The sequence below is a fragment of the Alexandromys fortis genome, unplaced genomic scaffold, assembly GCF_014885135.2.
Source record: "Alexandromys fortis isolate MF-2015 unplaced genomic scaffold, M_Fortis_MF-2015_v1.1 scaffold_242, whole genome shotgun sequence".
Taxonomy (NCBI): Eukaryota; Metazoa; Chordata; class Mammalia; order Rodentia; family Cricetidae; genus Alexandromys; species Alexandromys fortis.
The window spans coordinates 1,013,347-1,027,778 of record NW_026068123.1 but is presented as its reverse complement, the minus strand read 5'-3'; the positions used below and the strand labels follow the sequence as shown (position 1 = coordinate 1,027,778).

At 53.5% G+C, this 14,432-nt stretch overlaps 1 protein-coding gene across 1 annotated transcript in view; it reads left to right on the top strand.

Annotated features, from left to right (window-relative positions):
- Positions 1-5,317: 5,317 nt before the first annotated feature.
- Pde4a (phosphodiesterase 4A) overlaps positions 5,318-14,432 on the top strand; it is a 43,548-nt gene continuing 34,433 nt past the window's right edge. Inside the window, exon 1 of the mRNA XM_050125546.1 lies at positions 5,318-5,776. Within this exon, the coding sequence (XP_049981503.1) occupies positions 5,472-5,776 (305 nt within the window). The 5' untranslated portion in view covers positions 5,318-5,471. The remainder of the gene's footprint in view (positions 5,777-14,432) is intronic.

Genomic DNA, 14,432 nt, shown 5'->3' with positions numbered 1-14,432 from the left:
CACCCAGCTTTTACGTGGGTACTGGGGATCTGAATTCCTGTCCTCATGCTTGCAGAGCGAGCACTTTTCTCATTCCATCTCAGCCCAGGCTGCAGGTGATATTCCAGTGTAGGCAGATTATGTCATAAATGTAACACAGCAGCACTGTGGTCCTCCCTATTACAGAAGTAGGAGAACAGGAGTTCCAGGGGCTTGTAATCTTATATGAAACAGAAACCTACCCGGTGAATGCCTATAATCCTAGTAGTCAGGAGGCAGAGCAAGTGGATCTTTGAGTTCAAGACCAGTCTGGTCTACATAAAAAGACCTTGTCCAAAAAAAAAAAAAAAAAAGTCTGGATGTGTCTCAGTTGATAGCATATTGTGCAGTCCTAAATTGGATCCCTTAAATGGGCTTGGTCTTGCAAGCCTGTAATCCCCGGCACTGAAGTGGAGGAAGAAGGACAAGATGTTCAAGGTCACTGGGAGAAGTCTGAGGCTAGCCAGGAAAGAAGAGGGGAAACTGAGGCTCAGGAAGGTTAAGTCGGAGACCCATGCCACACAACCCACATCTTCAGTGTCAGGGTGTGAAGGTAAAATGAGCCAGTCTCTCCCTCCCGTCACCGCAAGCTGCGTCTGTGTCCCTGTCTGTCTGTTTCTATTTCCACCAGTCCCTGTCTGTCTCCGCGCCTCTGCCTTGTGCGTCCCCCATCTGTGTGCCCAGAAGCCGCCGTCTCTCTCCGCGCCGGCCCCCGCACACCGCAGCTATTTTGGGCGTTTTGGGTGTAGCAGAAAGCCCAACAGCTCGCAGGGACGCTTCCTCCGGCCCCCGGCTCGGACCACGCGCAGCACGCGGCCGGCTCCTCCGTGGGATTCCCGGACGGGGAAGTCCCAGCGTGGGTCCGCGAAGCGCGAGCAGAGGGACCACCGCGCCCCCAGTGGTCAGCCGTCGCACCTACACCAGCCCGAGAGCGCGTGCGTCACCTGTCATCATGGTAACGGGAGGGCGTCATCTCCCGCAAGCTTTGAGTCAGCTGCTTGCTGACGTGCGCCAACGTCACACACACCCTTGGGAGAGATGAGTGATAAGCGAAGGGGCTGGGAAGGTTCTGGACCTGGTCTTCAGGGGGAACCCGCGGGTTCTATGGGAAGTTGCCCCTCGTCCTCCGCACAGGCAGGTGACCCTTGACGCGGGTTCAAGGGATTAACTAAGGGAAACTGAAGAAGAGCAGCGGGGAGTCGGTGGTTCCGACCCAGGCCCCCGGAGGGGGCGGGATCTGGGCGTGGGGCGGGGCTTAGACTATAATCCCCGCGGAGCACAGTAGCGGGCGTACTTACGCCTAGGTTCACCCCTTTGCACTTACACACACACACACACACACACACACACACACACACACACACACGTTTTCCAGATTTATAAATTCTCAGTCCAAAAATAGTGAACAGGGAGAGCCGGGTGGTGGTGGTGCACGCCTTTAATCCCAGCACTTGGGAGGCAGAGACAGGCAGATCTCTGAGTTCGAAGCCAGCCTGGTCTACAAGAGGTAGTTCCAGAGAAACCCTGTCTCGAACCCCCTCCCCCACCCACACACAAAAGGTGGACGGGAGCCTTTCTTGTGGCTTCTCAGGTGTGGAGACAGTTTTGGCCAGCTGGTGAAGGAAAAGTCGCCCAGGATGAGGTCTTGTGGGTTTGAGATGTAAGGAAAAATAAGGTGGGAGGGGGAAACTGCTTAGAAAACATGAGTGGATCACTTACGAAGGGTGATACTGAATGCAGAGACGTAGGCCTTTAATTTCAGCGCTTGGGAGGAGAATCAGGCAGTGATTTCAAGGCCAGCCTGTGCTACACAGCACAACTCTGTCTAAAAGAAGGAAAGAGAGAACTAGGGTAGAAAAAGATGATGAAATAGGGGCGTAGAGGCGCAGGACTGTAACGCCGGCAGGTGGTAAGCTGAGGCAGGAGGCCAGCCTAGGCTACATAATAAGTTCCCCCACACTTAAATTATATGAATTAAAGAGGCTCTTTCACACCTAAGTGTGGGAGGGCACTCTCCAAGGGAGGCTCAGAAATGAGAGGCCTGTATGTGCCCATTAGCTGCTCCCTGGGGTAGTTAAGTAATTGTGTTCCTGGGGGCGGCATTTAGACCGGCAAGACACACCCCAATTCCACCCATGTCCCTCCACAGAGGCCCAGGGGAGCCACAGAGTCCTGCTGTGTCAACATGCTAGGGGCGGACCTGCGCTGCCCTCGCCACCATCTCCTGGTCAGGGCTGGGCTCAGCCCGAGTCCTCAGATCCTGGGGTCCCTCCGATGCCAAGGCCAAAGAGGCTACAGCGGCCGCTGATCCTGCCTCGAATAATTATCCGCAGAGCGGAGGCCAACAGGTAGGCAGGAGGGGGATCGAAGTGGAAAGTGAGCACGGAGGAGTAAGCCAACCAGGAGCCCTTCCTGAGTGGCCAGCGTTTTGTAAACGCCGCTGATTCTGGCTGGGACAGCTGTGTTCGGAGGTGCCCTGGCAGCCTCAGCAAGCATCCCCCCCCCAAGTCGCCTGAGTCAGCAGGGGCCTACATAGAGGAAAAGGGTTTGCACACCTCCAGAGCCTTCAGGACGCCCCTAAATTCGCAGAGCGGAGGGGCTGGTCTTTGGCCAGCGTGTGGTGCAGCTGCTTCAGTTTTCCTGCTGGCAGCATTAGCCAGCATGGTGGCAGCTTGGAGTAGGTCCACAGCTTGTGTTTTTCACGGGGGTGAGGGAAGGGGTATGAAAAAGGTCTAAGTCTTATCTGTACTTTTTTTTCTTTAAAAATTTTTATTACATTTATCTATTTTTATTTGTTTGTTTATTTATTGTGTGTATGTGTGTGTGTGTGTTGTTCAGAGGACAACCTTGAGGGTCGGTTCTCTCCTTCCACCATGTGGGTCCTGAGTATCTGATTCACGACGTTAGGCTTGGCAGCAAACGCCCTTCCATGCTGAGATGCTGAGCCATCTCAGCAGCGCACTAGCTGCGCTTTCCGCTATTTCTCATGGGGGTCCTCCCAGGGCAACCTACTCCCACTTCTTGGCTGGGAGCTCAATTAGAGAGCCAAAGGCTGGGCTGGCTGGCTCTGTCAGCCCACCCCTGCCCAGCCCTCACTCCCCTAGCCTCCATCTTTGTAATAGCAGTCTTGCCTAATCCCAGCCTCCATCCACTCCCTTGGAGGGTCTCTGCTTAAGTCATGATACTTCTTTCAGATGAGAGGAAAAAGTTCCTTCTCCCACCCTCCAGGCTGTGTTTGGTTCAAGTCCAGTTTGATTCACCTCGGGGCTTGAGTTTTGGTTAACAGCTTCGAGCCTTCCACCTGCAGCTCCCCTATGTCCCAACTCACAAGACCTCGACCCTCATCATTCAGAGTTGGAGCCAAGGCTACACCTCTCAGCCCCATTCCCAAAGACTTTGGTACAGCTGGGCACCCTCAGCACTTGCAAATCCCGCTTAGATGCCTGGGGTAAGGTTCCTGAGAAAAGTGGCTTCGCGGAACACCTGGGGCTGCTGGGAAGGGGGGGCAGTTCTTCGTTCATTAGCCCACGCTTGGAGTCCCCTCCAGCTAGAGAAAAAGTGGTTGAATAAGTTGGAGACTGGGAAAGATTTGTTGCCTGTATGTTAAAAGGAACGGGAGTTGGGGGGGGGGGAGTGCAAGACTTGTCCCGCTAGGCGATCAGGAGAAGGGGGGGGGGATGTACGGGGGCGAGGGATTGGACGGGGACACCGCAGCGTCTGAGCAAGGATCCAGCCTGGAAGGGAGGTGGAGCACCGGGGATAGCAAACAGCACCCCCCCCCCAACCCAGCAGCCATCAGGGCTGAGCCAGAGCTGGGAGGAGGGCTGGGGATGCGCTTGAATCCCCGCTCACTCTTTGCTCGCTCGCTCGGCACGGCGCTGAGGGAGGCGGGAGCGTGAGTCACGGCGACTCCGGATTTAGGTGCCGGAAGGGGGGTTCTGAGGGCGGGGAACGAGGGGAAGAGGCTCCGCTTGTTTACTCGCCTAAAAACGACAGAGGTGGGGTGTACCCTCCAAGGCTCTCGTATCCCAGCTACCCCTCTCATCTGCCTCAGTTTACCTTCCGCATAAAAACTTTAAAGTTTTTAATAATTAAAAGAAGAGGGGGCGGCGATTGGGCCGGCGAAATGGCTCAGTGGATAAAGGCATTTGCCTCCAAGCTTCCCGGGGCCCACAAGGTGGAAGGTGAGACTTGACTCCCGTGGATTGTCCTCTGACCTTGCCTCTCCGAGGCATCTAACGGATATTCGCAAGGATTAAGGGTGCACAACTGGACCAAATCTTGCTTCAGGAGTTGAGTTACGTAGCATTTGGATGGTGAGGTGGGAGACACGCGTGCCTACACGCATACACACACAAATAATGTAATACATTTTTTTCTTAAAGATAAAAAAAGAGGTAGCGATACCTATTTTTCAGTCACAGGGGGACCCAAAAGGACACACCCCCGACACAGACACACCTCAAAAGACCGACCACACAGACTTGCACTAAAATACACCCTCGGGAGTCACAGACAACAGAGGAGAAATTCCGTGGAAAACTCGTACCAGCATCCTCCCATCATAATCACAATACAGAGCCCGAGCGCGTGGGAAGGTGTGCTCAGCCCGGGGCCACCGGAACAGACCCCCATTGGACGCTCCGCCCTCCCGACGGGCCGCACACGTGCGCGCGCATCCTTACACCCCCGACAGCAGCAGCGGGAGCAGCCACCACGTGCGCGCACACACTTCCAGGCGACATCGAAAACACTGACAACCCTCGGAAGAAGCCACGTGCGCTCACATCCCGCCAAGCTGTGGGGGAGCCACACGCCGTCACTGTCCTGTGCGCAACACTACTGGCTCTTGCAGACACTGCACCATGGAGGCACGAGGACCACTCCCCGAAAAGGGAACCTGGGAGAAAGGGTGACTGGGGTTCTAGAGATGAGGAAACGACAGCCCCTGACTCCGCCCCAGCCTTGATGGATGCGGCTGAGTGACACCCCGCCAACCAGTCGATGTCTCAGTCCGAATGCCATTAACCCTTTAACTCTTCGGTCCCTGAGCGTGCCTGCTATTCTAAAGGGCTCTCGGAGATAGGCGAGCGGCGGCACCCCCTCCCCGGCGGGATTGGGCTGTGCGTGGGTGCGGAGGGCTGACACCCTCCTCCTCTTGGAGGAGGAGGGGGTAGTGCTGTGACAGTCGCCGGGCGGGTGGTGGGGCAGGGAGGGGCGGACCGGGGCGGGGAGTCGCGGCTGGCGCCGGGTTCCGAGAGCGTAGCGGGCTCCAAGCGCCGGGAGGATTCCGGCGCCGCTGCCGTCCGCGCTCTCCGCCCTTGGGCGCCATGGCCCCACTGAGGCCAGGAGCCCCCGTGGGTCCCCAAGCGCCTCGGCCGTGGCGCCGCTGATCTCGGACAGGTCAGGGGACGCCTTGCCCCCCGAGCGTCCCGCGAGACAGAGCCGGAGCCATGGAGCCTCCGGCCGCCCCCTCGGAGAGGAGCCTATCTCTCTCTCTCCCTGGACCTCGGGAGGGCCAGGCCACCCTGAAGCCACCCCCCCAGCACCTGTGGCGGCAGCCAAGGACCCCGATCCGCATCCAGCAGCGTGGCTACTCAGACAGTGCCGAGTGCTCAGAGCCGGAGCGCTCGCCGCACCGGCCCATGGAGCGCGCCGACGCCGTGGACACTGGCGACCGGCCAGGCCTGCGGACTACCCGCATGTCCTGGCCCTCGTCCTTCCACGGCACCGGTACCAGCGGAGGCAGCAGCAGGCGGTGAGACTCCCCGGCGCGCAGAGCGCCCAGGCGCGCAAGGGGCGCCACGCGCAAATCTGGCCAAAGGGGGCGCTGTGGGGCGGGTGGGGTCAGCGTGACCCGCGTGGGTGGTGAGAGGGGGAGCCACTGCACCAGAAGCTCTTCTACTGTTGAGGGTTCCAGGGTGAAGTTGGGGTTTGGGGATTTCGTGTAGCTTCAGGGCTCTCTACAAGCTTAGCCAGCAATGGTCCAGTGCAGCTGCCGGAGAGAGGGTACCACTTGGAGAGACTTCCTGGGGGCTGGGATTATTGTGTGATACCCTAGTGATCATTCTGTAGGGGTGCCTGCAGAACCACGCTGGTTACTTCAGGTGGGGTAGCACTCTAGGTGGAGTGGAGACATACATTAGGGGAGCCCTACAGTAACTGGTGTTAGGAATCCAGGGGGTCCTCTGGGGAGCACTATCCAGTTCTGTATTAAGATTTGGAACAAGCCCCTTCCAGACATTGAGGGCTCCGTGGACCAGTGCCAAGGGCATTTGAGGTCCCATCAAAGAGCAGTTCCCAGCCTTCTGAACTGACAGTGTGGATGGATCGCTGCTGTGGTCGTCTCAGAGAGAGAGGGTCCTTAGGTATGTGAGTGGCTCGGGCTGCCTGGATTCGGGGCTCTGCCTGACTCTGCTTTGGGGACGGTTACTGTGGCAGAGTGGCAGTGTGCTTCTGGCTGTCCCAGGGTGACCATGTCTGTGTCTGTCGTCTGCGTGGCTGTATTGCACCCAGGTGACAGTGATAGTTGTCTGTGGTGTTGACAGAGTAACTGTGTCTTCATGAGACATGGTTAAAGTGGCATAGTGGCTGTGTGCTTCCAGAACAATAAATACATGATGGTTTCCATGTTCCAGGGGACACCTCTTTGCTGTCAGGGGCTGTGCTGTGTGCCTAGGACCTGAGACCATATGAGACTATGTGACCACCCTTGTTTGTTTGTTTGTTTTCAAAGAAAGTAGCCTGGCTAGCCTAGAACTCACTTAGTAGCCCAGGTTGGCCTTGAACATGTGATAGTCCTGCCTCACTCTACCACGCGCAGTTATACTGTCACTTGAGTTTAGTGACAGTTCTGACAATCGGTACTCTGGTAAGCCATGCACCATCTGCCCTGGGTTCCCTAATTACGAGTATCTTCTTGACCTAGGATAGTTCAAGTGATTGCAGCCACTATAAAAGGTACCCCGGCTCTGACTGGGAGGTCTTCAGGCCGCTGGGTGGTTGACAACTAACATTTGCGTTCCTTTGGAGCGCCCATAAGATGGCATATCTGGCTTTCTCATGCCTGCCTGGAGTCCCCAAGCAAGGCCCCTTTAGACTATGACTGCAGCCTTCCTAGATCCTTCTGGGATACCCCCTTCCCCCAGTTCCTACAGCTCTTCAAGGACCACCTCCCCCCCCCCTTCATTTTCCCCAGGCCCAGCTGCCTGAGTCCCTACCAGGAACCAAGAGTCAGGCTCCTGAGATTTCTCAGAGGGAACTAGGAGAGGGAAAATGAAAACAAAACACACACACTCTCTCTCTCTCACACACACACTCACACACAAAACTCACATCAACAGGAAATGCCAACCCAGAGACTGGGAGCCCTTGAGATGGTGCAGGGGGTGGAGCGCCAGGAAACCAGGCCCTATTCTCTTTTAAGGCCCTAGGGACTTCCTGGCCCCCTGTTGTCTGATGAACAGTGACTGAGTGGTAATAATTATAATTCATGTGCCCTTTCCTTAATGGCTAGCTTTTGGACTTCAGGCCTGGGGCCTTTTCTACACACACACACACACACACACACACACACACACACACACCTTTACCTATTTACCCCACTACTTGCCAGTAGCTGGGATCCCTGTTGGACTGATGAGGAAACTGCGGATCAAAAATTCCTTTTGATGCCCTCAAGCTCTGGTTCAAATATCCCAGGTACCTTTGCAGAAGTTAGGCACTACCCAGGAGCAGACAGTTTGAGAGTTCTGAGCTCCCGGTGCACGCGAAGGATTCTTCAGGGATTGTTGCTCAAAGTCCCTGAACTTGGAGGAAAACGGAGGAGGCCGCAGTGAAAGCGGCTTGTCCGGTAGTGAGAAATCAGAAACAGGAATCTCAGCCCATCCCTGAACCAGCTCGGGTTTCGGTTTCCCTGCGGGAAGTATGTAGCCTGCAGAGGCCGCAGCTGGGACAGCTGAGTGCCTTGTGGACTGAGAGATGGCATTGGTGCCAGCGCCCTGCACAGAAAGAGGAAGGGGACCGAGAACAAACGCAGTTGAGCTGGTGCGCACACACGAGATCCCCGACACTCTCCATCGTGGAGTCCAGGCAACTAATGCAGAGAAGGTGCAGCCACCCTACTAGGCTTATAAGAACCCCAGAAGGGAGGCACTTTTCCTCTTCGAGATGGAGTCTGCACTAGGTCCTCAGGTCTGGCGGGGGGTGCGCGAGATGGCGCTCCTGGCGCGGCCTCTGGGGCTGAGTCACATTCCCACTGCGATCTGTCAAAAGACAGATGGAGAGGCGAGGCAGAGGCAGGAGAGAGGGGGCACTGGGTTGGTCTCTTACCACACATTGGACCTTCCCACTTTCTCTCCTCCAGAGGAACTCTTTCTGGCTCCCAACGAGACATGTGCACACAACCAGGCTGGTATCTCTCTTGTGGGTGATGTCTGTTTCCATTGGGGTCCTCTGCCCTTGAGTTCCCTGCTGCGCGCCCACAAGCCTGGCCCAGAGCTGGGAGCTGGGCTCTTGGAGCGCCCTCTGCTGGACCGTGAGAGACGTGCGGCGTTGACTCTCATTATCATTTCATGCCTTTTGAAAGCCTCGGGGAGCTGGGCGCCAGACTGGCCAACCGCAGGCTGGGACAGGGTTGTGTCCCGTAATTCCACGCGCCTTAGGCTACTGCAACAGCAACAGCCTCTTGGCGGACACTCTTGGTGGAACTTGAAAGAAAAGTTGGCCCAGCCTGTCCTGCCTCTGAGCCTGGGTCCCAGCAAACACCGGAGTCCTGACTCCAACCTCTTCGGTACAGCTTGCAACCTCCTCGGTACAGCTTGCAACCTCCTTGGCTGTTCACCTTTTATTTTTTGGAGGGGGAGGCAGGTTCTCACTATGTAGCTCTAGCTGTCCTGGAACTCACTGTGAATACCAAGCTGGCCTTAAACTCTAAGAGACCCACCTGCCCCTGCCCTTGGGAGTTCAGGGACTGAAGGCCTGCACCACTGTGCCTGCCTTTTGTTGTTTTTGTTTTTTCTTTTTGAGACAGTGTCTCTTTGTGTAGTCCTTGCTGTTCTGGAGCTGGCTGTGTAGACCTGGCTGGATTTGAACTCATGGAGATCCTTCTGCCTCTGCCTCCTGAGTGCTGGATTACAGCAGTGTGGTACTATGCCTGGGTGTTTGAATTTTTTAGATTCTGTGTGTTGGGAGGTGGGTATATGCATGTTAGTTAGTGCAGGTGCCCACAAAGGCCAGGGGCATGGGGTCACCTGGAATGCAATCCCAGAGGGTGCTGAGATTCAGTCTCCTGTTCTCTGCAAGACCAGTACCAGCTCTTCACCCCTGGGCCATCTCTGAGAGCTTCTTTCCCAGACGGAGGTGGCCAGCATCCCAGAGAAGCAGGATTGAAGTTACAGACAGAACCAGGTCTCCGCTCCAGTACTTCAGGGAGGTTTGAATGGTGTCTTCCCTTTGTGATCTAGGAACAAGGACTGTTTCTCTCTGAGCCTTAGTTTTTGCGTGTTGCTTTTGTTTTGTTTTGTTTTTTGAGAGAGGGTTTCTCTGTGTAACAAGCCCTGGATTTCCTGAACTCAATTTGTAGGTCGGGCTGGCCTCACACTCACAGAGATCTGCCTGCCTCTGCCTCCCAAGTGCTAGGATTAAAGGCGTGTGCCACTATCACCTGGCATGTATTGCATTTTATATAAGATTTTTATCATATATAATAATTTGTTTTTTATTGTGTGTGATCTGGGTATACTTTGGGCACAGTGCAAATGTGGAGGTCATAGGTCAACTTTAAGGAGTTGGTTCCCTCCTTCCAACATGAGTTCTGTGGATGACACTGGTTCATAACCCTGTGTGGCAAGTGTTTTTACACACTGAGGTTTCTTGGCAGACAAAGAGAATTGTTTTATTTTATGTGTATGGACTTAAGTGTGTGCATGTGTACTAGGTGTATGTAGGTGCCTTCAAATATCAGAAGAGGATTGTCAGATTCCCCAGCTGGCGTAAGAGGAGCTTGACCTGCCCAGTGGAGATGTTAGGAGCCAGACCAAAGTCTTCAAGACCAGCAGATGTTCTTAGTCGCCAAGCCTGTCTCTAGGCCAACACGTTGCTTTTGGCATGGCTCCAGTGAACCAGCGTGGCTGCTGACCCCACACAGGTGTGTCTGTGTGAGTGGTAGTCCCAGTCACCTTCAGGTTTAGTTCTTCCAAAGCCGACTATTTTTGTTTGTATGTCTGTCGTAGGCCAGGCTGACCTCAGAGGTTTGTGCCCCCACAGCTGGGTGACCTGATTTTTGGAGGCAGTGTCTCCTCGGCCTCCACCCCTCCTGGTTCAGAGGTTACAAGCTGTTGCCCCTACCAGGTTTCTTTCTTTAAACATTTTTTATTTTTCTTTATCTTATGTGTATGGGTGTTTTGCCTGTATGCATGCCTGTGTAGCACATGCATGTTGTGCCCATGGAGACCGGAAGAAGGTGTTACATCAGAGTTGCAGACGGTTGTAAGCCCCTGTGAGGGTGCTAGAAATCAAACACTGCGATCTCTAAAAGAGTCGCCAGTGTTCTTAAGTGCTGAGCCGTCTCTCCAGTCCCTAAATCCCCCACCCCCCAGCTGAGGACCAAACGCAGGGCCTTGAGCTTGCTAGGCAAGGACTCGACCATTAGCTAAATCTCCAACCCCGATTTCTTTGTTTCAGTGTGGATCCTGGACCGAGGCTCTCTCCCAGCCTTCTCGTTGTTTGTACTTTGAGTATGTATTGCGAATGTGCGTGGTGTCTGTGTGTGCTCCTCCTACAGAGGCCAGAGGAGGACACTGCTCTCCTGCTTTCTTCCCTCGAGACAGGGTGGATCCTGGGGTCTTACGTTGTTGCTGGATTAGCTGACCAGTGGACTCTCCGGTTCACTGACTTTCAGGGACTGCCCTCTCTCTGGCCCCCACCACTGGGTTACAGGCCTGGCTTCTGCGTGAGTGTGAGATTTGAACTCAAGTCCTCATGCTTGCACAGAGAGTGCGCTCCTCGGGAGCCGTGTCTTCATCCTCTGCTGTTGTTGGCTGTTGTTTGTTGTGTGTTTGGTTGTTTTGAGTTTTTGGTTTTCTACATAGCCCTGGCCGTCCTATAACTAACTCACTCTGTAGACCTGGCCAGCCTTGGACTTAGAGATCTGCCTGCCTCTGCCTCCCGAGTGCTGAGATTAAAGGTGTGTGTCATCACGCCTGGTTTCTGAGATTAAAGGTGTGTGTCATCATGCCCGGGTGCAGAGCCCAGGGCTAAAGGGGTCCTAGGTAGGTGTGCTACCCACTGAACTCCATCCCCAGGCCTTGGGCCTCTTCCTCTCATCAGACAGAATGAGTAAGAAAAGCCTACCCCGGGCCTGTGGTCTGATGATACAGGGCCTGGCAGCCAAGGATTCTTTGGAAAAAGCATTTCCTCAAATGCTATCAGTCAGAAGAGAAGTCCCTCCCAGCTGCAGTCTCTCTTGCCAGATGTGGTGGCTCACACCTTTAATCCCAGCACTCAGGAGACAGAGGTAAGCAGTCTGTGTGTCTGATGCCAGTCTGGTCTACAAAGCAAGTTCCAGGACAGCCAGGACTGTTAGACACAGAAGAACCCTGTGTCGAAAAACAAAAAGACAAAAAAAGCACTGACTCCTCTTCCAGCACCCACATAGCAGTTCATATAGTATTTGCCTTAGGCCTAGGACTGTTCCTCCTCCTCCCCTTTAACTCTCCATTCCAAGAGATCTGACACCCTCACACAGACAGACATCACACAGACAAACAGACATCACACAGGCAGACAGACAGACATCACACAGGCAGACAGACAGACATCACACAAACAAACAGACATCACACAGACAGACAGACAGACATCACACAGATAGACAGACATCACACACACAGACATCACACACACACACAGACAGACAGACATCACACAGGCAGACAGACATCACACAGATAGACAGACAGACATCACACACACAGACATCACACACACAGACAGACAGACATCACACAGACAGACATCATACAGACAGACATCACAGAGACTGACAGACAGACATCACACAGGCAGACAGACATCACACCGACTGACATGCTGCAAGAACAACACCAATGCACCTTAAATAAATAATTATTTAAAAAGATTTGTTATTTGTATTTTTGATGTATATGGTTGTTTTGCTTGCATCTTGTGTCTGTGTGCTATGTATGTGCAGTGTGTTCAGAGGTCACAAGAGCACATCAGATCCTCTGGAACTGGAGTTCAAATAGTTAGTGACCTGTGGGTGCTGGGGATTGAACCTGGGTCCTCTGTAAGAACCAGAAGTGCTCTTAACTGCTAGGTCATCTCTCTAGCTGATTTTACTTCTTTTATTACATTTGTGTAGGTTTATTTTGTGTTGAGGGAGGTGCGGGGCTCCGTGGCAAGCATGTGGAGGTTAGAGGACACACTTGTGGGAACTGGTCCCCCCCACACGTGTGTCCCAGGAACTGAATTCAAGCCCCCTGGCTTGCGGCTCGAGTCTCTTGGTATGAAAGAAATCAAAGGCAACCACCCTGACCCCTCCCTTGCTTGATGTCTTTAGCTTCCTTATGTGTCAGGAACCTTCTTCCCAGACATGTGCGGCTAAGGCTCTGACTCAGAGTCGTTGCTGTCTGCGCTCAGTTGATGGAGTGCTCCTGCAGTGCTCCAGAAGCCCCGGGTTCATCCCTAACGTAGTGAGTTCCAGGCCGACCTGCTACAGAAGACCCTGTTTCAAAAAAGAAAAAGAAAGCTAGGCATGGTGGCTCACACCTCTAATCCCACCACTTGGGAAGCAGAGACAGGTGGATCTCTGTGGGTTCGAGGCCAGCCTGGTCTATAGAGCTAGTTCTAGGACAGCAAGGGCTGCACAGAGAAACCCTGTCTGAAAAAAACAAACGAAAACAAAAGTGTTGCTGTCTGGAGTTCTCAGAGTGGTTGAGCAGAAATAACAAAGCCATCAGATAACTGTAGATGACGCGTGGGGGAGGAAGCACAGAGGAATCCTGAGGTCAGGCAAGTCCCCTCTGCGGAGGTGACACCTGAGTAGAGACCTAGGGAAGATGTGGTATGGGTGTGTTCGGTGGCAGAGGGAAAGGGCAGCAAACAGGAGGCTTCTAGGTCCTGAGTGGGAGTGGCGCCCTAGGAAGGGACAGCCGCACCGTAAGCACTCTGGAGGCTAAGGCTGGAAGACTGATACAGTCTTTTAACTTTTATTTTCATATGTAGGGGTGTTTTTGTCTGCATGCATGTCTGTGCACCATGTGCATTCCTAGTGCCTGCCGGGGCCAGAAGAGGACACTAGAGCCCCTGGAACTGGAGTCACAAATGGTTGGGAGCCGCTGTGTGGTTGTTGGGAGTTGAACCTGGGTCCTTTGGATCAGCAGGAGATTTGGTACCCTTTCTGGCATCTGTGGGCACGGCAAACACATAGTGAACATGCATAAATGTAGGCAAAAACAAATAAAAATCTTAAAAACGAAGAAGAAGCAGGGCTTATAGCTCAATTGGTATAGTGTTTGCTTGAATGCATAAGACTTGGACTTGTAGCCCAGCACGGCATGATCCAGGCAGGTGGATCAGAGATTCAAGGTCTCAGCTCCTACAGTACAGTCAGTTCTGGATCAGCTTGGGCTACATGAAACCCTGTCTCAAGCACACAAACAAACATTCCAGGACCTGGAAAGATACTCTGCAGTTAGAGCACATGCCATTCTTATAGGAGTCCCAAGTCCAGTTCCCAGGACAGGCTCCCAACTGCCTGTGACCAGAGCTCCAGGAGATGTGGCTCCCTCTTCCAGCCTCTGCTGTGACCAGAGCTCCAGGAGATGCGCACCCTCCTCCAGCCTCTGACCTGCACTCACGAATTCATGTCCATCCCCCCCCACACACAACACACGTCATTAAAAAGAAAATAATTTTGTATTTTTGTTTTCAGAGACATACTTTCTCTTTTGTAGCCCTGACTACTTTCCTGGAACTCTCTTTGTAAACGGGCTAACCTCATACTCAGAGATCCACTGGACTCTGCCTCTTCTGAGATCAAAGGGGTCCACTATCATACCTGGCGAGAATTAAATAAATTTTAAGAAATTAAAATAAATTTATTTTTATTTTTGGAACTCCAGCCCTAGGGGTCTGGAGAGACAGCTCAGCAGCTAACAGCACTGGTTGCTCTTGCAGAGGATCCAGGTTCAGTTTCCAGCACCCACACGGCAGCTCTGTTCCAGGGGCCTGACAGCCTCTTCTGGCCTTAGCAGTTATCATCAGCATGTACATCTAGGCAATCCTCTGTAGACATAAAATTATATATATATTTAAAAATCCAGCTCTATTTTTTCTAGGCTAGATAGCCCTGTCCAAGTGACTTGCCCTTTCTGGCCTCTGGTTTGGGTTTT